At 42.8% G+C, this 24444-nt stretch overlaps 1 protein-coding gene across 1 annotated transcript in view; it reads right to left on the reverse strand.

Moving 5' to 3' along the window:
• LOC126355737 (protein white-like) overlaps nucleotides 1-24444 on the reverse strand; it is a 402551-nt gene that overhangs the window by 238034 nt on the left and 140073 nt on the right. Inside the window, exon 3 of the mRNA XM_050006112.1 lies at nucleotides 7301-7539. Within this exon, the coding sequence (XP_049862069.1) occupies nucleotides 7301-7539 (239 nt within the window). The remainder of the gene's footprint in view (nucleotides 1-7300; nucleotides 7540-24444) is intronic.

Genomic DNA, 24444 nt, shown 5'->3' on the forward strand with positions numbered 1-24444 from the left:
AGTACAGCGTCACAGTAAGGTAGACTGATGAGCGTAGCACGTTCAAAAACTCGTTGGCCAGTACCCTCATCCAACATTATGCCTTTCCACATTGTAACACTTGGATTACCAAAACAATCATGTTCGACCACGCTCGATGCATCCCTCTACGGCTATAGACGGGTGCACGTACTGCACCCGTAAACACTGTCGTCAAAATGTTTTGCACTAAAATTAGAAAAAACGCTCTTTTGGGATTCCTGTTTGTTCTGCACTAAGTGATCTTTCTAACTCGATTCTGAGTAAATTATTAATTAAAAAATGATTTTTTGCATCTTGTGGTCTGATACCACAGTCTGATACTGAACTTCGCTATGGCCCATAGTTATTGTAATACTTCGATATTAAGTGAAACGCAATGCGTATTTGGAAAATGTTGCAGTAAAAAATGTAGTCGCTTGCCTGTTTACATTTGGTGCACGTTAGGTCAACAGTGTGGCATACCAAATGTTGCCGACATATGGTAATTGTTACTGACGCTTGGATAACTGTCATACCTCTTACCAGCCTCATTTTCTTGAAGTTGCCTTCAATGAAACTGGCAGCAACACACGTCATGCAAGAGAAGTTCTGCCTTCTGTATGTTGCTGCTCGTCCCATCGCTTCTGTGAGAGCGTGAGTGTCACATGGATAATCATCACATTGTGAAACATTTATTGCTACGTGTTGTGTCTCATATCGTAAAACATTACTAAGAAACACGCTTCAATTGTTTATAACGAAAGCAACAAAATTTACAGACAAACCAAATATAGACATGATATGCCATCTGAAAGAGCATGAAGTCAGCTATAAAATAAGCGTATTTAACTACCAGTAAACAAATCTACTACGCATTATAAATACATATCTACATAATTCCAGAATGAGATTTTCACTCTGCACAAGAGTATGCGTTGATATGAAACTTCCTGGCAGATTAAAACTGTGTGCCGGGCCGAGATTCGAACTCGGGATCTTTTCTGTTCGCGGACAAGTGCTCTACGGACTGAGCTACCCAAGCACGACTCACAGGCCGTCCTCACAGCTTTACTTCTCTCAGTACCTCGTCTCCTACCTTCCAAACTTTACAGAAGCTCAACTGCGAACCTTGCAGAACTAGCACTCCTGAAAGAAAGGATATTGCGGAGACATGGCTTAGCCACAGCCTGGGGAATGTTTCATGAATGACAGCTTCACTCTGCAGTGGAGTGTGCGCTGATATGAAACTTCCTGCCAGAAGTGAAGCTGTGATAAGGGGTCTCGACCTCTGCTTGGGTAGCTCAGTCGGTAGAGCACTTGCCCGTGAAAGGCAAAGCTCCCGAGTTCGAGTCCCAGTCTGGCACATAGTTTTAATCTGCCAGGAAGTATCATATCTACATAATTGTTGTAACCACTTCTAAAGTAACAAAACAAAGTGTTCTTCACAGATACAAGAAAATGTTACCTTCCACATGAAAGACGACAGAGAAATTTTTGTTACTGCTCAATCTCCCCTCGTTAAGCCCAAGGCCATTTCAGCAACTACTTAAAAAATTTAAAAGAAGTACCCTGACTTTCGACGGGAGTACATTGAAAAAGCATACGTGGCTTATAACAAAACACAGCCAAGGAGGTCACTAAATTCAGAAACCCAAATTTGTCACCTGTCACACTCATTCCATCACGGTTACAGCGGTTTTGTTAAAAAAAACTGTAGTATTATTGTCCTGTATCCATTAAAACCTACCTCTCTTATCATTAAATACGTCAGGAGCATGGATGGCGAGAAGCGGATGTGCCGCGGATTTTTATGGGACAAAGTTGGAAATTATCATTTATTAATAAGCATAAAAACGATTTACATTTGGTACCTAAAACTTCTTTAGAACCATGAATCATGACTATATTTAACGGACGTTCGTTTTTGGTCACCTCAACAAGTAAATTAAACCAGTTTGTGCTCTTTGGAACCACCAAAAATAGTTCTTCATCCCTGTAACAAAAATACTCTTCAGCACAGCATTAAAACACACCTTTACAAAAACTATATTAATTTACTTCACGGAAATGTTTCACGTAGCCTTGCTTCAAGAACAGTCTAAAACCCTAACACAGTCGGATGATTACAAAACATTCACTTTGAATCGTGATAACACTCACATATACATACTACCATCTGTACTCACTCTCGGCTCTTTAAAAAAACCAAGTGGGAATTACCTCCACCATGCAACAAGTTTTCTTACATCACTTCAAACACATATAGAGATTGAAACATAATAGAAACGAAATTAATATTAATTTAATTTAATTAAATCAATGTTAATTAAAATTGGGAAGGGAAGATATCACTGCCACAGAGTAATAGCAGCAAGCCCCTCTTATATCAATGCCAAAGAAGTTCCTGGAATGGCTCAATAAGCTTATCCATATTGATGCGAGGTGTTACAGAGACGTGTAAAACGTAATTGTTTCTGGACGGACGTGTGTAGACGGATGTCCACTGGACGTTCTTGCTACACACTATTTTCAAATGAAAGGACCTCACTAAATTCACTCGGTACATAATCCAGTCAAAATTATCGCAAATTGCTACGAACTAGAGCGATCTAAGGGGACAAAACAGTGAGAGCTGTGGGGCAACGGTCTGCCACTGAATGGTATGGAAAGTGACATCTCGGGACCGACGTTTTGGCTTCTGGAAACAATAACATTCTGGAACCCAACACTCCATGTTGTGTATCTCCCAACAAACCTTCCGAAATAGTAACAATTTGGAACCTCAACTTCGTGAGCAGTACCTTGGATCATCTCTGTGGACTGACAGTGTGGGACATCCTAGAACTTAAGTAGGCGTGAGTGTACCCATCTACATGCGATGTGAACTCAGCTGGACTAAGAGGAAAGTGTGAAAAGTGTAAATCTGAAAAATGTAGAGTATACTATGTAATGCACCAGCCTGACATTCAGTGGAAGTATGTTATGGGGTAAGTGTGTTTCACCTCAACTCCTCCTAGCAGACTTCACAACCTGTGGCCAAGAGGATCAGCAAGATACCTGTGCAATTCCCATACCAGGGCCGGAATACTACTGAGGTGACCTGGTGCAAGAGACAGTCCAACAAAGCAGCTAGCTGGATTGCCTCATGTCAACCTAACACTCACTACTGAGGTCCCTGTTTGATCAGAAGAGCAGACCAGTGGTATGAAAGCTGGGAATATCTACCATAAATATCTGAACCCCAGACCCAGCAGTATGGTGTGTTCTACTGATACCAACTCTCGCATGCTTTTCACTCCAGCAGACGGCCCAACGTCGGTCACCCAGCGTCGATTACATCCGGCCGCTACTTCCGCTAACTGATGGTCTGTCGACCGCTTCAACGACTGACACTCGCTGGACTTGCAATATCACCATCCATCTGGGACCACCGAACGGCGTACCAGACGGCCTCTGAGTCTATTCTTCAGATGCTGTGCAGTAGTACACGTTTTTTTAAGACTGACTGTCCGATGTGCACGACCGCTGGCACGGCAGTGTGACATGTGTACCGATGTAAGGCAATAAATTCGACGATACTACCGGGCGACGTTAAAAACTATTGGGAAGGACAGATAGTGAAACACATCGAACAAATAATCCAGTGCAAGTACTACTCTGAAAAGAAGAGGTTGGCACAGGAGAGGAAGTTGTGGCGCTCGCAAAAACCAGTCAGAAAACTGATAATGATGTACTAAACTCGGTACTATAAGTGGCAGAAAAAGCCCCTTTGAAGCAGTTAAGTTTGAGAAGCTATTGAATAATTAATAGGTTTCTGGAACCTATCACCTGCATGTAACTGGATCGTTATAACCTTGAAAGTTGGGTATTAAAAAGCGCTGTCACTTCCTCAGCAATTTTGCTTTCAATAACTCGTGATATGAGCTTTTCTAACATTTTGAAATTAGACATGGTTTTGTGTTTAGTCATAATTTTGCAATTAGTCCTTCCCATATCTGAGCAGAGTAACTGCAGACAGAAGCCAAGATGCTCATTTCACAGTGATCAGCTGTATGATACTGACTATTATACTATTGTAATATTTATACAATCTTGAGAGTCATCTTTTTCAGTGATTGATGTTCCAGTGTACAGGCTATGATCGGGTCGTAATGCGTGTGCGACTTTTGTAAGTGTGAGCTATGGCGTTAATATCTTACAATTTTTCAGACTTAGACTGCGTTACTAAAACTGTTTATTGGATAATGAATTTGTTTACAACAAGGTATAGTTTTACTAAATCAGGGATCAGAAATACGACTCGCATTGGTAGTTGAATCTCACAAATCAGCAGCCCGTTTTCAAGGTTCAACATGTGCACATATCTCGGGTTGCGGTGGTGATAGAAAAGTAGGCTCAATTGCTTTGGATTGCTCTTAGTCTAGGAGTCATTTGTATACTCAACTGAAGGATCATCTTAGTAATTTTTGAGAACTTTTCTCGGGGAGAACAGCAATCTGGAAAAATGTACTTTAAAAATGAACTCAAACTTTCACGACAGTAAAAATAAATAAATAAATTATTTCAATGGTAACCGGTTTCGATTACTTGTCGACCGTCTTCGGAACTCATACCTTGATGGTACACGGTGGTGATGAATGTAACGTGTGCTATAACATCTGGAGTTACATCCTCTCCATTCACCGCCACCGTCTATCACATGGTGTGCGGTCGACACTACTTGTGTTCATTTCTAAAAATCGTCTTAGTGTCATTATCCTATTATTATCCTAGTGCTTAGGCAAATGGAGCGAAGTGTTTGGTTCTTTTTGCATTTGATGTGGCCTGCTATGGACATTAAGGGACTTATCGGCGCACCATTAGTTCGTGGGCGGTTCCTTATAAATACCCGAAAAAAGGTTTTTTACCATTTTTCGAACCAAAATCGAGCCTTTGTTGAATAAACTACAGAGGTTAGTAGATGTTTTGATCCGTTTCCGAAATACAGAGTTTCGAAGTTACCTTACATTTACACGTAAAATACGCATGTGCGATCCAGTATAAGCGAAATGTAAACAATAAACAGTTACAGAAAATAGCTCAAATTTTTTTCTCTAGACACACCACAAAGAAATGTTTCTTGGGTAGCAAAATGGAGTTGAAGCTGCAAGACGGCTATGCACAATAAATTGGAGCAGTGTTTACATATAACCCTAAAATCACGATCCCGAACAACCTGGCCACATTTCTTGATATCTTTATCAGTTTCCGAGATAAAGATGTTTAAAATTACCGTTCTTGAACAAGTAAAATGTTCACGTAATGTGCGGTGTGAGATGTAATCGTAATTTATAAAGTGGTCAAGCACGAAGATATATGCTGTGAAGTGTCTCCGTTATCAGTTCTAATGTGTTTTCTCTATCATCAGAAGAATAATGGGAACCGCATGTTGCAGTAGATGTAAAATTGTTATACACGTAAATGTTCAAATGTGTGTAAAGTCCTTTGGGACCAAACAGCTGAGGTCAACGGTCCCTAAGCTTACACACTAGTTAATCTAAGTTAAACTAACTTACGGTAAGGACAACAACATATAAATCCATGCCCGGAGGAGGACTCGAACCTTCGAAGGGGAAGCCGCGCGAATCGTTACAAGGCACCCCAGACCGCACGGTTGCCCCGAGCTGCTATACAGGTAAAATTCGGTCGGATGTATATAATTATTTTTGCGTTGTTTCAGTTTCAAATAAGCATATTATCAAAATTTTAAGGACCCATAAAGCATTCTTCATATAATTATCATTCCCCGCTGTGGCAGTAAAAAGAAGAGAACCAGCGGAAAATACTCATATCAGGAGCTTCTGTTTAATAGAAAAGTGGGTTAAAAGCTGCCTCGTTATAGTGTAGGTTCATGAACGATTTTAAAATTTTCTCCAAAACTTTGGCTTGCGAATATATTTGCAGCTTTTTATTCAGAGACGGGAGACAATCGCTGTGAGAAAGAGATGGAAAAGTAGTAAATACCGGTAAACAGTATTGGTTGTGGTTTAGAACGGGTGAAATAGACAGTGGCGTGTACTTACAAGAGAGGGCACAGTGGCAGTGCAACGTGGTTGACAGGGACAGAAGAGTGCTAGTCAAGAGTGAAGGACACAGCACTAGTGCGGCAGGAATAAAGATAAGGTGAAAATGGAAGTGGGTGAGAGTCAATTATAATGAGAGACAGAGCCTATGACAGTGACAACGAGGAAGAAAGAGATAGTGACTGTGACAAGATAAAGCAGCAGTGGGAAGGAGTGAATGAGGTAGTAGCATTAAGAAAGAGTAAGAGAGAGACTGTGATGTAAGAGGAGGCAGTAGTAGTAGACGGAACGACGGAGATTGTGGCTTTAACACAGTGAGCCGGCCGATGTGGCCGAACGGTTCTCGGTGCTTCAGTGTGGACCTGTGTGACCGCTACGGTCGCAGGTTCGAATCCTGCCTCGGGCATGGATGAGTGAGATGTCCTTAGGTTAGTCAGGTTTAAGTAGTTCTAAGTTCTGTGGGACTGATGACCTCAGCTGTTAAGTCCTATAGTGCTCAGAGCCATTTGAACGATTTTAAGACTGCGACGGAGAAACAGTAAGAGCCGATGACAATATGTTGGGCTGAATAAGTATGTGAGACTAATCAAGTGTGAGAGGAGGCTATGAGCAACTTAACACGTATGGACTACTGAGTCTGAGTGAGTTGCAGTAGGGGACTTTTGGGTGTTAGGAGTGAGTTGCATGTTAAAAAGAGTGTGAGTATGTGACTTCGTAGGCTTTCCCGACGTAATAAGTCTTGAAAATCTCTTCGGGTTTGCTGCCGGATCCTAAAATCAACTTGACTCGATATTTCGGCGAGCCAACTGGTCGCCATCTTCAGGAGAATGCTGCTTGCTGATGAGTCCCGCTGAGAACTCAGGACTCATCAGCAAGCAGCATTCTCCTGAAGATGGCGACCAGTTGGATCGCCGAAATATCGAGTCAAGTTGATTTTAGGATCCGGCAGCAAACCCAAAGAGATTTTCAAGAGTGTGAGTATATTCGCTTGGCAAAATTTTTGGGATAACTTTTTAAAAGTGCTGGAGGAAGGAGGAACGGCGAAGCTAGTACCCCACCTTTCAGTCAGATTCTTTTAAGAAGGAGAATATTCGCCTTTTTCGTGCTCCGATAGAAACATTTTTTTTCCGTTGGCCTGTAGTTCAGCCCATTTGTTGTGATGTGTTGGAAGATGATTATTCGTTCGTTTAAACTTAAGGAATAAAATAAACGCCGCAGACTGGGCAGAAGCGACTCACGTGGAAGACGAGGTGCTCCCGCACGGTGAGCGCGCCAACGAACAGGTCCCGCTGGCGCACGTAGGCGGAGAGCGCGCGCACCGCCAGCGGTGTGGCGGGGCGGCCTGCCAGCAGGCGCTCGCCCTCCACGACGCGCGCGCCGGCACCGCGCAGCGCCAGCGCGTCCAGCAGCGTCGTCTTACCGGCACCGCTCGCGCCCAGCACACCCAGCAGCTCGCCGGGTCGCGCCTCGCCGCTCACTGTCACACAAAGCGAGAATACGTGACACAGAGTTAATGGTGCAGACTTGATTTACAGGACGGAAACTACGCGAGTTTATGTAGAACAGGCGAGAAAACTTACTACTGTTCTACACTGTCAAGAAACATCAATGTGACCACCTGTCAGAAGTCCCTATTACCACATTTCTCGTCATGAACCACAGCAAAAAAGCAGGAAAACAGTCAAGTTCCGAAAGGCAATGCCAGAGATATGGAGCCATGCTGACTCCAGCACAATGACCAGCTGCCCTAGTTTTCTCGCTTGAGGATCGATGGTGCGAACTGCGAAATTGAGGTGGTTCCACTGATTCTCTATGAAGTTCAAATCCGAGGAATTTGGTAAGCAGAGGAGTACGGTAAACCAAGCCAGGAGGTTTTTGAGCCATGCACGTGTACTGTGAGCTGCGTGGCCCACTGCTTTGTCTTGTTGATAGATGCCATTGTGCCAAAGAAAAACAAACTGCATATAGGGGTGGATAAGGACCCCACGGGCAGATATATACTTCAAGTACCTTTTTTAACTCATTGTGCCTTCCAGAATGACAAGGTCACCTGCCTGCCAGTGTAGCCGTGGGGTTCTCAGTGCTTCAGTCTGGAACTGTGTGACCGCTATGGTCTCAGGTTCGAATCCTGCCTCAGGCATGGATGTGTGTGATGTCCTTAGGTTAGTTAGGTTTAAGTAGTTCTATGTTCTAGGGGACTGATGACCACAGATATTAAGTCCCATAGTGCTCAGAACCATTTGAACCATTTTTTTGATGAGGTCACCAAGGGAATGACCTAGAAATATACATGACGATACTATCTGTTCCCAAAAGAACAGTTACCATAGATGACCGTGCAGCTTTGCTAGAAATGAAATGATAGATCCCGGGTTCGAGTCCTGGTTGGGGAACACATTTTCAACATGTCCCTAATGAAGTACATCAACGCCTGTTTGCAGCTAGGGTGTCCATGTAATTATCACTTAGAAATATTCCTGACACCATAACGTTCCCCCTTCCGCCTTCGATCCTTCCAACGATTTGCTGTGACATCTTACACACAAACGGTGGTATGTCATCTTCAAAAGGCTACCTGTTGCGACTCATTGGATGTTCAATTGCGTTATCGGCATGCAAATTCCAGCCTTCATCGCTGACGAACAGCAGTGAGCATGGCTGCATGAACCACTAGCCTGATGCAGAAGCCCATATGCAGCAGCAGTTGCTGGACAGTCATTGATGAGTGACTGTTTGTCAACTGCCCTACTGTTGCACGGATATTCACTCGTTACGCCTCTCCGTAGTAGCTGCGCACTCTTGTCATATGTCGCCCATGGTATACCACATTTGCCTCGGGTGGAGAGAGTCATTTTGAGATGCATGATTTATTTTGACTACAGAGATACACGAAAAATTTACGAACTCATCCACCCCCTCCATCCCTCCTTCATCCCCCCTTCCATCCCCCCCCCCCCCCCCCCGGCCACCGAAACGCTTTATACACTATCCACTGTTAGCGCTGCCACTTAGTGTCTGTCAATAGATATTGAAAAATAGGCGGTGCTTTTCTTGATATGACAGGGCCGTGTATAGAAAATATATTTAAGGAGCACACCTAAGATCGCTGGTGCAACAAAGCTTTCCTAGTGATCGGAAGAAAGTAAATTCTACTCCCGTTTTCATCAAGGGACATTTAAAAGATACACGAATTTATAGGGTGTATTTCTGCACTGAGTATATTTGCAGAATTTCGAAATATGTTTTATGTTTGCACACTATTACTTTCTTGGAGAAAGAAAATCTTCTTTGTATTTACCTGCATGGATTATCGAAACAACGCTAGTGTGAAACGCTCGTCTCCATGACCCACAAGTTAGTTGTTCAAAATGGTTCAAATGGCTCTAATCACTATGGACTTAACATCTGAGGTCATCAGTCCCCTAGACTTAGAATTACATACACATCCATGTCCGAGGTAGAATTCGAACCTGCGACCGTAGCAGCAGCGTGCTTCTAGACTGAAGAGCCTAGAAACGCTAGCCCACAGCGGCCGGCAAGTTAGTAGTTCCTGACTTCAAAAAGGCGTTCGATGTATTTTTGGACTGTTGCCTAATAAATAAACACGATTTGCAGACAGTATTAGCATAGCTTTGAGATTGGAGTTAAGAGTTCCTGGAAAACAGAGCACAGCAAGCAATTCCTAATGGTGACAAATCTTTAGCCGTAAAAGTTACTTTGGATGTACTCCAGGGTAGTGTTATAGGACAATTACTTGTCAAAATACTTACCAGTTACCTTCAGTGTAACTGTGAAAGCTCCATGAGGTTTTTCGCAGATGATGCTGTTGTACACAGAGAAGTCATAAATCTAGAAAATTTTTGCGACATTAAGTCTTACACAGAATCACCGATTGATGCAGGGAGTGGCAATTGACCCTTCACATAAATACATATAAAGAAATGCTCACAAATAGGTATAAAGACGGTTATTGTAGGGTTACATGATAGCAGAAAGATCACTTGAAACAGTCGCTTCCGTTAAATCTCGAGGAGTTGTAACCTCCCCCTCACTTATCGACCTTAACGACAATGAAAAATTAAACCGCGTGTACCTAAGGGCAATTTGGGAAAAGCAATCGTCATCGAAGTTAATCTGTCGGTAAAGAGAGAGGAAAGGGTTACATCTAAATGGAAAGAAAAATGCAAATGAAATTGGTGGAAATTAATTTTGAAAAGGAGTAAAGTTAATAAAGAAAGTAAATGTGAAGTCGTTACGTTAACAATTAATTGGCGTTAATTAGATATTTGAGATTTGGGGAAAATTACGGTCGCCAGTACCATGGACAACTACTATAATAACTGAAAATGAAAGATTAATGCACATATATTTAGCGTGGTAGCTGAAGGTTGACACGTGTTGTGTGAAAACTGAATGCTTGTCAGAGGTAGTAAATTTCGCTACACTCTGACTTACTTTAGAAAAAGAAGTAATAAAACCGGAAAATTGAAAGTTAGTTAGTGACTGAAATTAATAGTGAACTTTCTTTCTGTAGCACTACAAAATTCAATAAAATAAGATTAGTCTTGGGCTACCTCAACAATCATTTCTAAAGCTCCTTGAATCTACGCAATTTAGAAATAAGAGATTTAACTTTGAACTTGAATTAAATGATTCTGATTAATTAACAATAGTAAAATTTAGTACATACCAAGCTGAGCTGCAGTCAGCTGAAATATTGTAACAAAACTCGAATTCTTAATTTCTGCTTGTGTAATCTAAATATTGTAGCCAGCTTATGAATACTTTAACTGAACTTTTACATTAAAACAGTGAAACGGAATGATATTACTTTAATGCTGGCGTATGAATTTCAACGACACTCGGGTTCATTCTGGAAATTTAACAGTTTGAAAAGCTGAGGTCTGGCATACAGTTCTAAAACTTTACGTGCTTCCAGTCTTCCTTGTTGGTTGATTGAAGGTTTGAAGTCGTCGATCGAGGAGGTGGCGACAGTCACTTATTGTCGGCCGTCACTGTTGCAGAAGCTGGATGTTGGTGCGCCTTCTTCTCGACATTGTCACCAGGCGGCAGCTAATGCTTCCTGTCCGCGACACCATGTCAGAAACTATCACAGCAAATCAAGCGCAATTACATGCTGCCAAACCCCGGAAGCGCGGCAACTCGTCGGAGCGTCACACAACACACCTGCACCACCGCCCTACTCCAGCCAGACTGTGCCCGCGCTCCATCCGGCAGAGTTAACACTACCGAAGATCCTAAACACTTTGGTTCTGCACGCGACCTATCGATGTAGTTGTTCGATAGCATAGTTTTCCCTAGGCCAGACCCAGCGTAAAAATACAAATAATATTTACAAAACAAACCAATTATACATCGACATGTATAAAGACACAGAAATGTCATATCTTCAGGTAACAAATAAAGGAAATGAATTTATAGCACAATATATGAAATTAGGGGGATATGCATTTCCGGCGTTACAGGGTATGCGTACGGAGCAATGTAAAGTGGGACGACCACACAAGACTAATCACACAGGATGACAATTATTAAACTGTACGAGAAAAAACCCTAAATTAATTACAAACTACGGCGTTCGCACTCTTAATTCAATATGTAAACGTCACTACAGACATTCAGGTTTAGGTTATGACATTTTCGATACGCCTGCGATTGTTGGCGATGATGTGGCGCGGACGAATAGCGAAATTCTACATGATGCGCTGAAGTGTCGGAACATCGGTGTTGTCGGTGGCCTCCTGAGGCTGTTTTCACATCATCAATGACTTTGGGGTTACTGCTCTACACCTTGTCTTCAATATCGCCCCAAAAAAGGGACTCACATCTGTTCAGATCAGAGGTATATTACGGCCTATCGAGGCGCATGCCAGTGGCATCTGAGTACCCCAGAGCCAGAATTCTCCGGTACATCAGACACTCTCCTGCATCGATGGGATCGACATCCGTCTTGCATAAACCACATCCTGCCCAAATCAGGCTCACTTTGGATACCGGATATGAAATCCTCTTTCAAAACCTTCGGTAGTCACCATTTCATTAAGGAATAGCGAACCGATTATTCCTTGACTGAACATCGCACACTACACAATCACATGTTGAGGGTGAAGAGAATTCTCGATGTGAATGTGGATTCTCAGTCCCATAAAAGTGCCAATTTTCCTTACTAACGAAATCGAAATCAAGGTGGGCTCCGCGTTCGCATGTGCATACGACACTCAAGCGCCAAAGAAACTGATATTTGCATTCGTATTCAAATATAGAGCTATGTAAACAGGCAGAATTGGGCGCTGCGGTCGGCAACGCCACTATAACACGACAAGTATCTGGCACTGTTGTTAGATCGGTTGCAGCTGCTATAATGGATGAATATCAAGTCAGAGCACGAGCGATGGGACACAGCATCTGTGAGACGCCGTGAAGTGATGATTTCACCGTATGACCACTTCACGAGTGTACCGTGAATATCAATAATCCGGCAAAACATCACATCTCCGATATATCTTCGACCTGGAAAATACACTGTTGGCCATTAAAATTGCTACACCAAGAAGAAATGCAGATGATAAACGGCTATTCATTGGACAAATATATTATACTAGAACTGACATGTGATTACATTTTCACGCAATTTTGGTGCATAGATCCTGAGAAATCAGTACCCAGATCAACCACCTCTGGCCGTAATAATGGCCTTGATACGCCTGGGCATTGAGTCAAACAGAGCTTGGATGACGTGTACAGGTACAGCTGCCCATGCAGCTTCAAAACGATACCACAGTTCATCAATAGTGACGAGCCAGTTGCTCGGCCACGATTCAACAGACGGTTTCAATTGTTGAGATATCTGCAGAATGTGCTGGACCGGGCAGCAATCGAACATTTTCTGTATCCAGAAAGGCCCGTACAGAACCTGCAACATGCGGTCGTGCATTATCCTGCTGAAATGTAGGGTTTCACAGGGATCGAATGAACAGTAGAGCCACGGGTCGTAACACACCTGGAACGTAACGTCCACTGTTCGAAGTGCCGTCAGTGTGAACAAAAGGCGACCGAGACGTGTAACCAATGGCACCCCATACCATCACGCCGGGTAATACGCCAGTATAGCGATGACGAATACACGCTTCCAATGTGCGTTCAGCACGATGTCGCCAAACACGGATGCGACCATCATGATGCTCTAAACAGAAACTAGATTCATCCGAAAAAATGGCGTTTTGCCATTCGTCCACCCAGGTTCGTCGTTGAGTACACCATCGCAGGTGCTCCTGTCTGTGAAGCAGCGTCAAGGGTAACCGCAGCCACGGTCTCCGAGCTGATAGTCCATGCTGCTGCAAACGTCGTCTAACTGTTCGTGCAGATGGTTGTTGTCTTCCAATCGTTCCCAACTGTTGACTCAGGGGTCGAGAAGTGGCTGCACGATCCGTCACAGTCATGCGGATAAGATGCCTGTCATCTCGACTGCTAGTGATACGAGGCCGTTGGGATCCAGCACGGCGTTCCGTATAACCCTCCTGAACCCACCGATTCCATATTCTGCTAACAGTCATTGGATCTCGACGAACGCGAGCAGGAATGTCTCGATAAGATAAACCGCAATCGCGATAGGCTACAATGTGACCCTTATCGAAGTCGGAAACGTGATTGTACGCATTTCTCTCCCTTACACGAGGCATGACAACAACGTTTCACCAGGCAACGCCGGTCAACTGCTGTTTGTGTATGAGAAATCTTCCTGAAGTCATCACGTTGTAGGTGTCACCACCGGCGCCATTTTTGTGAAAATGGTCTGAAAGGCTAATAATTTTCATATCACAGCATCTTCTTTCTGTCGGTTAAATTTCGCGCCTGTAGCACGTCATGTTCGTGGTGTAGCAATTTTAATGGCCAATAGTGTAGCCAACGAAGCCTGAAGAGGATCGTTCAACGTGACCGAAGTGCACCTCTTCCGCAGATCTCTTCAGATTTTAATGGTGGGCCATCAACAAGTGTCAGCGTGCGACCGTCAACGAGACAACGTCCATATGGGCTATTGGAGCCGAAAACCCACTCGTGTATCCTTGCTGACTGTTCGACACAAAACGTTACGCCTCGCCTGGGCCCGTCAATTCCGAAATTGTAGACTGGACACATGTTGCCTGGTCGGACGAGTCTCTTTTCAAATTGTATCGAGATGTACGGGTATGGAGACAGCCTCATGAATCCATGGACCCTAGATATCTTCATGAGAGTGTTCAAGTTGGTGGAGACTCTTTAATGGTGTGAGGTGGTGTGTAGTTGGAGTAATATGGGACCCCTGACACTTCTACATAGACTCTGGCACGTGACACGTACGTAATCCGTTCTGACCACCTGCATCTATTCATGATCATTGTGCATTCCGACGGATATGGGAAATTAAGGAGGACAATACGACCCCTCATACGTCCATGATTGCTACAGAGTGGCTCCAGGAAAACTCTTCTGAGTTTATACTCTTCCGCTGGCGACCAAACATCCAAGACACGTAACATTATTGAGCATATCTGGGATGCCTTGAACGTGCTTTTCAGAAGAGATCTCCAACCCCTCGTACTCTTACGGATTTATGGATCGCCCTGCAGGATTCAGGTGCCAATTCTCTCCAGACATTAGTTCAAACATTAGTCGAGACCATGCCAAGTCGTGCTGCTGCATTTCTGCGTCCTCGCGGGGACCCTACACAGTGTTATGCAGTTTCTTTGGCTCTTTAGTGTAATTCCCATCATGCCCCGCTGCCAGCGGTGTAGTTTGAACGTCCTAACGCAAACCGTTCAAACGTTATGACGATTCTGTTTCATGTGGTTCAATAACAGGTACCCTGCATGTAGGAAAGATGAAAGATTCAGAGGAAAAATCTTCAAGAACTGTGGTCCTCCCACGAAAGAGGTAGGTTACCCAAACATTAGTTCTATTAATTATTGGGTACTGCCTGTCAGGTTCCCACTCGTACCAGATAGGACTCATAGAAGACGTAGGGAAGCACATGATAAGAGCAGCGCGTTAAGTTACAGGTTCAGTTAGTGGAGTCAGAAAGTGTGACACGCTTGCTCAGCGGGTTCCGGTGGCAGACGCTATTAGAGAGGCGTAAAGCATCACATTGTGTTTTACTATTAAACTTTTGAGGGCATATGCTGCTACTTACACCTCACGAGAAGGCACTGGAAGTTAAATTAGAGAGATTCGAGCTTACACGCTTACAGACGATTGTTCCTGCGGACCATTCGCGCCACTGGAGCAAGAATGGGGGAACTGGCAGTGGTAACCAAAGTACCCTCCACCACAAACCATGAGGCGGTTTATGATGTATAGATGGAGTGGCATCTTAAGATGAATCTCGCCTCCTAAGCCGTGGTCGCTTAAGGCGGTGTTACATAACACGCCTGGCGTGAAGAAGTCAGGGGTAGGCGGCTTTTCGCCTACCGGCAGAGCGGGTAAAGCTGCGGTTTCAGCAGACCATTTATCCACCGGCACCGTTCTAATCTACCATGGATAGGCGCATGGGCAACAAAGAGATGTACACGCGCATGTGCATAACGCACCATTTCGACTGACTCTCTGCTTCTACTTGTTTTTAAGTGTAGTCAGCAGACGTAAAATAAGTGAGCTGTTGGAGACTCTTTTGGCTGTCGCGCAATTTATCTTACACATATTTCGGTGAGTAATTTTGTATAAATACAGTAATAAAACAAATTAGAATACTCGTTTTTGTATCGCCGTTTAGAAAAGCTGTACCCTGCATCTAATGGTAGCCTATTATGATTGCAATGAAATGAAACGTATTAGCGTAGTTGCTGAGGCATACAGCAGAGAAATATGCGTGTCTATATGATCGTCTACATAAGCTATCCCACAGTAAGGTACTTCTACAAATGATTATTTTGAGTTTATATGTTGTTGTTGTGGTCTTCAGTCCTGAGACTGGTTTTTTGCAGCTCAACATGCCACTCTATCCTGTGCAAGCCTCTTCATCTCCCAGTACCTAAAACAGCCTACATCCTTCTGAATCTGTTTATTCATCTCTTGGTTCCCCTCTACGATTTTTACCCTCCACACTGCCCTCCAATACTAAATCGGTGATCCCTTGATATCTCAGAACATGTCCTACTATCCGATCCCTTCTACTACTCAAGTTGTGCCACAAAACCCTCTTCTCCCCAATTCTATTCCATACACCCTCATTAGTTATGTGATCTACCCACTTAATCTTCAGCATCCTTCTGTAGCACCACATTTTAAAAGCTTCCATTCTCTTCTTATCTAAACTATTTATCGTCCATGTTTCACTTCCATACATGGCTACACTCCATACAAATACTTTCAGAAACGACTTCCTGACACTTAGATCAATACTCGACGTTAACAAATCTCTCTTCTTCAGAAACGCTTTCCTTGCCATTGCCAGTCTACATTTTATATCCTCTCTACTTCGACCATCATCATTTATTTTCCTCCCCAAATAGCAAAACTGCTTTACCACTTTCCTAATCTAATTCCTTCAGCATCACCTGACTTAATTTGACTACATTCCATTGTCCTCGTTTTGCCTTTGTTGATGTTCATCTTACACCCTCCTTTCAAGACACTGTCCATTCCGTTCAACTGCTCTTCCAAGTCCTTTGCTGTCTCTGACAGAATTACAATTTCATCGGCGAACCTCAAAGTTTTTATTTCTGCTCCATGAATTTTAATTCCTACTCCGAACTTTTCTTTTGTTTTACTGCTTGCTCAATATACAGATTGAATAGCATCGGCGAGAGGGTACAACCCTGTCTTACTCCCTTCCCAACCACTGCTTTCCTTTCATGCCCCTCGACTCTTAGAACTGCCATCTGGTTTCTGTACAAATCGTAAATAGCCTTTCGTTCCCTACTTTTTACCCCTGCCACCTTCAGAATTTGAAAGAGAGTATTCCAGTCAACATTGTCAAAAGCTTTCTCTAAGTCTACAAATGCTAGAAACTTAGGTTTGCCTTTCCTTAATCTTTCTTCTAAGATAAGTCGTAAGGTCAGTATTGCCTCACGTGTTCCTGTGTTTCTACGGAATCCAAACTGATCTTCCCCGAGGTCAGCTTCTGTAAAGAATTCGCGTTAGTATTTTGCAGCTGTGACTTATTAAACTGATAGTTCGGTAATTTTCACATCTGTCAACACCTGCTTTCTTTGGGATTGGAATTATTATATTCTTCTTGAAGTTTCAGGGAATTTCGCCTGTCCCATACATCTTGCTCACGAGATGGTAGAGTATTGTCAGGCCTGTCTCTTCCAAGGCTATCAGTAGTTCTAATGCAATGTTGTCTACTCCGGGGGCCTTGTTTCGACTTAGGTCTTTCAGTGCTCTGTCAAACTCCTATTTCATCTTCATCTAACTCCTTTTCCATTTCCATAATATTGTCCTCAAGAACATCGCCCCTGTATAAACCCTCTATATACTCCTTCCACCCTCTAGCTTTCCCTTCTATGCTTAGAACTGGGTTTCCTTCTGAGCTCTTCATATTCATTCAAGTGGTTCTCTTTTCTCCAAAGGTCTCTTTAATTTGGAGTTTATATGTTTTACGTAAATATGCAAAAAATTTTACTTTACCTGGTGGAACTATCGTATGCGCCAGATTGCGTCTTCTGCATTATTCCACTGTGCCAGGAAAGATAGTGCTGAGACAGTAGTCACGGGAGGCAGAATAGTTGTGCCGGCGCAGTGAGGACTGTAAAACCCTTTTGTACCTTAGTTGTCGCACTATTGTGAAATAGCTCCCCCAGTAGTGTTTCACTTGCACGAATTCCGTCATTTACGATCGACAAGATACTCCCATACTGACATCCTGAATTCCTGTGGGTCACACCTCCTTCATTACCACATAGCGATTTGTACTTATACACGTGGGGGTAGTATGGTGTGCAAAAGGTAGAAAAGCGCCGTGCGGCAGTGCATTGTCAGAGGTGTCACTTTGTGCTCAGACGTTCCATGTCAAGAGGTTTCCGGTATAATTATGGCCACACGACGGGAAATAGCAGACTTTGAACGCGGAATGGTGGTAGAAGCGAGACGCACTGGTCAGCCACGCCCGGAAATCGTTAGGAAATTCAATATTCTGAGATCTGCAGTGTTCATAGTCTGCCAAGAATACCACATGGGACGTATTGCCTCTCACTAAGAGCAACGCAGTGGCCGACGGACTTCACTTAACGACTGAGAGCAGTGGCTTTTCCGTAGAATTGTCAGTGGTAAGAGACAAGCAACACTGCGTTAAATAACTTCAGAAATCAACGTGAGACATATGAAGAATTTATTCGTTAGGACAGTGCAGTGAAACTTTGTGTGTTTTATGGCGGCTGACGACCGAGGCGACTGCCACTGCTAACAACTCGACGTCGCCTGCAGCACCTGCTCTGTGCTCGCGTTCGTTTCGGTTGGATCCTACACTACTGGAAAACCGGGGCCTCGTCAGACGAGTCCTGATTTCATCTAATAGTCATGGGCGACTGAAATGCAGTTGTAGGGGAAGGAGTAGAAGAAAAGGTTACAGGCGAATATGGGCTTGGGTCAAGGAATGAAAGAGGAGAAAGACTGAGTTCTGTAACAAGTTTCAGCTAGTAATAGCGAATACCCTGTTCAAGAATCACAAGAGGAGGAGGTATACTTGGAAAAGGCCGTGAGATACGGGAACATTTCAATTAGATTACATCATGGTCAGACAGAGATTCCGAAATCAGACATTGGATTGTAAGGCATACGCAGGAGCAGATATAGACTAAGATCACAATATAGTAGTGATGAAGAGCAGGCTGAAGTTCAAGACATTAGTCAGGAAGAATCAATACGCTAAGAAGCGGGAAACGGAAGTTCTAAGGAATGACGAGATACGTTTGAAGTTCTCTACCGCTATAGATACAGCAATAAGGAATGGCGCAGTAGGCAACACAGTTGAAGAGGAATGGACGTCTCTGAAAAGGGCCATCACAGAAGTTGGGAAGGAAAACATAGGTACAAAGAAGGTAGCGGCGAAGAAACCATGGGTAACAGAAGAAATACTTCAGTTGACTGATGAAAGGAGGAAGTACAAACATGTTCCGGGAAAATCAGAATACAGAAATACAAGTCGCTGAGGAATGAAATAAATAGGAAGTGCAGGGAAGCTAAGACGAAATGGCTGCAGGAAAAATGTGAAGACATCGAAAAAGATATGATTGTCGGAAGGACAGACTCAGCATACAGGAAAGTCAAAACAACCTTTGGTGACATTAAAAGCAACGGAGGTAACATTAAGAGTGCAACGGGAATTCCATTGTTAATTGCAGAGGAGAGAGCAGATGGGTGGAAAGAATACACTGAAAGCCTCTATGAGGGTGAAGATTTGTCTGATGTGATAGAAGAAGAAACAGGAGTCGATTTAGAAGAGATAGGGGAGCCAGTATTAGAATCGGAATTTAAAAGAGCTTTGGAGGACTTACGGTCAAATAAGGCAGAAGGGATAGATAACATTACATCAGAATTTCTAAAATCATTAGGGGAAGTGGCAACAAAACGACTATTCACGTCGGTGTGTAGAATATATGAATCTGGCGACATACCATCTGACTTTCGGAAAAGCATCATACACACAATTCCGAAGACGGCAAGAGCTGACAAGTGCGAGAATTGTCGCACAATCAGCTTAACAGTTCATGCATCGAAGCAGCTTACAAGAATAATATACAGAAGAATGGAAAAGAAAATTGAGAATGCGCTCGGTGACGATCAGTTTGGCTTTAGGAAAAATAGAGAGAGGCAATTCTGACGTTACAGCTAATAATGGAAGCAAGGCTAAAGAAAAATCAAGAGACGTTCATAGGATTCGACAATATAAAGTGGTGCAAGCTGTTCAAGATTCTGAAAAAAGTTAGGGTAAGCTTTAGGGAGAGACGGGTCATATACAATATGTACAACAACCAAGAGGGAATAATAAGAGTGGACGATCAAGAACGAAGTGCTCATATTAAGAAGGGAGTAAGACAAGGCTAGAGCGTTTCGCCCCTACTCTTCAATCTGTACATCAAGGAAGCAATGATGGAAATAAAAGAAAGGTTCAGGAGTGGAATTAAAATACAAGGTGAAAGAATATCAGTGATACGATTCGCTGATGACATTGCTATTCTGAGTGAAAGTGAAGAAGAATTAAATGAACGGAACCGCGCGACCGCTACGGTAACAGGTTCGAATCCAGCCTCGGTCATGGATGTGTGTGATGTCCTTAGGATAGTCAGGTTTAAGTAGTTCTAAGTTATAGGGGACTTATGGCCTCAGAAGTTGAGTCCCATAGTGCTCAGTGCCATTTGAACCATTTGAACCACTATTGCGGCTGAGTTCGTGTATTCTTTACATCTGAAGTTCCTGCACGGAGTCTTTCGTGAAGCCTAGGATGTGTCTTACTTTCTTAACATTTTGGTAGAAGGGTTTCATTTCTAAACGCGTTTGTTCTGAAAGTGTTACGCAGCTTCCAGGTTTTTTCAGCCCTTTCTGCCGATATCGCCGAGTTATTCTCCACAATTGTACACTCGGTCTAATAGATTCATGTAAGCATAGAATCGATAAGTATTTTGTTTGGCATTCTAGCAACGTTTCGTTGCTTGTCTAACTGAAACATGGCGGCAACAAAATTCGAGAAACTTAACCTCACACTCTTAGATTTCATTATCCAGTTAAGGCAGAGAATGAATCCCCCATTTAAGTATAAAGTCTTGTAGGTCATTAAGCTGCGTACCGTTTGTTCTTCACTACTCCATGAATAGCTGGAACAATTACACCTTACGAAATCATGTTACTTCTGACTTCCGGTCCCGTCTTTTTCTTTGTTATCTGAACACTTGATTTTAGTTTCAGCTGTAATTAATTGGCGATCGAACTTATTATGACGAGACTGTTAACAGCGAATCCACATAGCGTAATCAAGCTAACCATGTTGGTAAACACAAACGTGAGTCGTACCTTCGTGTCTTATAAGTTTAAAATGTATCTTATGAGTTTAAAACGTTCATCGTAACTTATAATCTTAAACTCTTAGCGAACAAAACGACGCGCTACGACGAAATGATCCAAATAAGTAGGAAATTGGTGGGTGTGATGTACATGTGCAAAAAAATTAGTATATTATAAAATTTTGGTGCCTTCTTCAAGAGAACGACCTTCTCAAATTGACTGGCCATTATGAAATCAGTTATTTGACTATGAATGGATTGATAGGCTTGTTGGCTGTCTTTCTGAGGGATGCTGTGTATATTCTGTCCAGTAGGTGCGTTAGATCGTCCAAATCGCACGCTTGTCGAAACACATTGCCCATAACGTTCCGAAACTTCTCAGTAGGAGAGAGATCCGACGGAGCATAGAATATCGTCGACGAGCTGTGACGGTACCGCGGGTGTCAACAAAAGGGGTTCTGCTACGAAACGAAATAGTGCCTGGATCATTACTTTTGGTTGTAGCGTCGCATGTTGGAAGACCATCAGGTTAGTATCTTACTACTGTCCAGGGCGTCTCCAGGCACATCTTCGGCTTGGAACCTCATTGACTGGAGTAGAATTGTTTGCATTCATAGGTCCCGCTTCGAAAAGAGCCCCGATGAACAGCGGAAACGTATTTGGACAAGCCCCGAACAACTTGGGATACCAACCTGGCTATCGCTCGCCATACATTCCAACAACCAGGGGTAATGGTGTGGGTTGCCATTTACCATCATAGTATGACCTCTATGACATATGAATCTCATACACGCCACAGTTACGCCACATCGGAATTTTTTCTCCTGCCCCTGCATCTTCATCTCAAAGTAGCACTTTACACGTATTACTTTCCTCTCCGATTCTGCGGAGAAACTACTCATTCCTTAACTTATCAGTCCACCTGAGTTTCAACACTCGTCTGTAGCACCACTCTAAAATGCTTCGATTCTCTTCTGTCCCTGTTTTCCCACAGTCCATATTTCACTACCACACAATGCTGTGCTCCAAACGTACATTATCAGAAATTTCATCCTCAAATTGAGGCCTATGGCTGATACTAGTAGACGTCTCTTGCCAAGGAATACCCTTTTTGCCATGGCTAGTCTGCTTTTTATGTCCTCCTTGTTGCGTACGTCTTTGCTTATTCTGCTGCCTAGGAAGTGGAATACCTTCACTTCATCTGCTTCGTGACCATCAATCCTGATGTTAAGTTTCTCGCTATTCTCATTTCTGCTACTTCTCATTTACTTCTTCTTTCTTCCATTTCCTCTCAATCCATATTCTGTTACTCATTAGACAGTTTATTCCATTGAACACATACTGTAATTCTTCTTCAGTGCAATGTCATCGGCGAATCGTAGCATCGATATCCTTTCACCGTGAATTTTACTCCCACTCCTGAAACTTTCATTTATTTCCGTAATTGTTTCTTCGATGTACAGATTGAACAGTAGGGGCGGAAGACTACATCTTGTCTTACGCCCATTTTAATCCGAGTACACCGTTCTTGGTCATCCACTCTTATTATTCCTTCTTGGTTCTTCTACATATTATATATTACCCGTCTCTCCCTGTAGCTTACCACCATTTTTCTCAGAATTTCTAACGTCTTGCACCATTTTACACCGTCAAACTCTTTTTCCAGGTCGACAAATCCTATGAACGTGTCTTGATTTTTCTATAGTGTTGCTTCCATTATCAAATGTAACATCAGAATTGTCTCTCTGGTGTTATTCTTCCTAAAGCCAAACTGATAGTCACCTAATATATTCTCAATTTTCTCTTCCATCACTCTGAATATTTTTATTGTCAGGAATTTTGATGCATGGGCTGTTAAGCTGATTGTGCGATAATCAGTCAATGATATTCTATTACTTGCCTCTACATGCACAACACACCAACCAATTTCCGTTCCATTCATATAATATACTTCTCTAGCTTATCTGTGACCGTAATCCCTATACATGAAATTTCCTTTTTCCCTCGTGTTTGTCAATACTCGAATAACTTAATAACTCTGGATCAACAGATGTGAAGCTCATAACAGTTCGTTTGCCACGCTATTAATTTCGTGTTGTTGCGAATCACTGAAAATTAGTCACGCTGTGATACACATTATCACAGAGAGGATTCTACACACTTTCGTCCTAATTATAGGGAAATTGCCCTTCGCTTACAAAATAGCTTAGCTATAAGATTATTACTCTTAGTGCTCTCAGCGCGAACTAAACATTAACTGCGGTGACATATCCATTGCTGAAAACATAAAAAACAATGTTGTCATGCACTGAATGAACGAAAATCACAGGTAAAGTTGGAAAACCATCGCTATATGTAATGATACAGTTCGATTTCACTGACCCAATAAAGATTCCAGCATCCTTACTGAACATCCCTAGGGCTAAAGGAATTTATGAATAAACTATATTTTGATTCCTGTGAATGTAGCAGCTTTGGAAGGATATTTTACAGGCCTTGAAGGATTACTCTTGTGAGGACACATCATTCTGAGATTGATTGAGAACTTTAAAGAACAAATGCGACACAGCGCATCTTTGGACGGAGAAATGGCACAGCCGCTCCGGCACACGCTGACTTCACAGCTAAGGAGATGGGGCAGACACACTGGGGCCGACCTTAGTGAGTCGAACGAGTCTCGCGGTGTCATCAATAGATGACGTCGTCTTTGAGTAGCAGCGACTGCCGGACACACGTGGTATGAGAAATACAGTCTCTGCTGGACATAGAGCAGATTCAGGCACGCTCTGGAGTAGTGATCGAAAAAACGCACGTGGTCCACCGTCGAAGAAAACATAGCTGTGTTAAGTAACCAGAATAAATAATAAGACTAAAGCCAATAATTATTAGAACCTTGTAGCTACTGAGGACCCAAAAATATGAAGGCAAAAATAAGGCGTGTGTGTGGGTAAAAACACGCCGTTGATCGGAATAGTGGTTCCTTAGTTATTTCATGCCAAAGATTTTATGTCGAAAATAAGCTACAAAAATTAATACTTCTGCTACGCCTTACGCTATTCTCTCAGTCTACGTGTCAACGGATAGAACCCCTAAAGTACTATCAGGATATGATATCAAATGTCTTATAAACATTAACCGTTGTAAACTATAGGCCGGAATGTGAGTTTCACTCATGAAAAAACATGATTATTTACCTAAACAATAAAAAAAACTGGAAGCAATGGTAGCATTTTTAAGTAAAGACACACAGGATGTATGAACGTACTTAATTTTATTACTTTATATTTACTGGAAGTAAATACCGTAAAGCTGTGTAGCGTAGAATTAGTGGTTTTTAAATATGCTACAGCTATCGGAAGCGTGTTAGCTTGACTCACAAGAGACCGAAA

This window comes from Schistocerca gregaria, chromosome 3 (assembly GCF_023897955.1).
Source record: "Schistocerca gregaria isolate iqSchGreg1 chromosome 3, iqSchGreg1.2, whole genome shotgun sequence".
In the NCBI taxonomy this organism is placed as follows: Eukaryota; Metazoa; Arthropoda; class Insecta; order Orthoptera; family Acrididae; genus Schistocerca; species Schistocerca gregaria.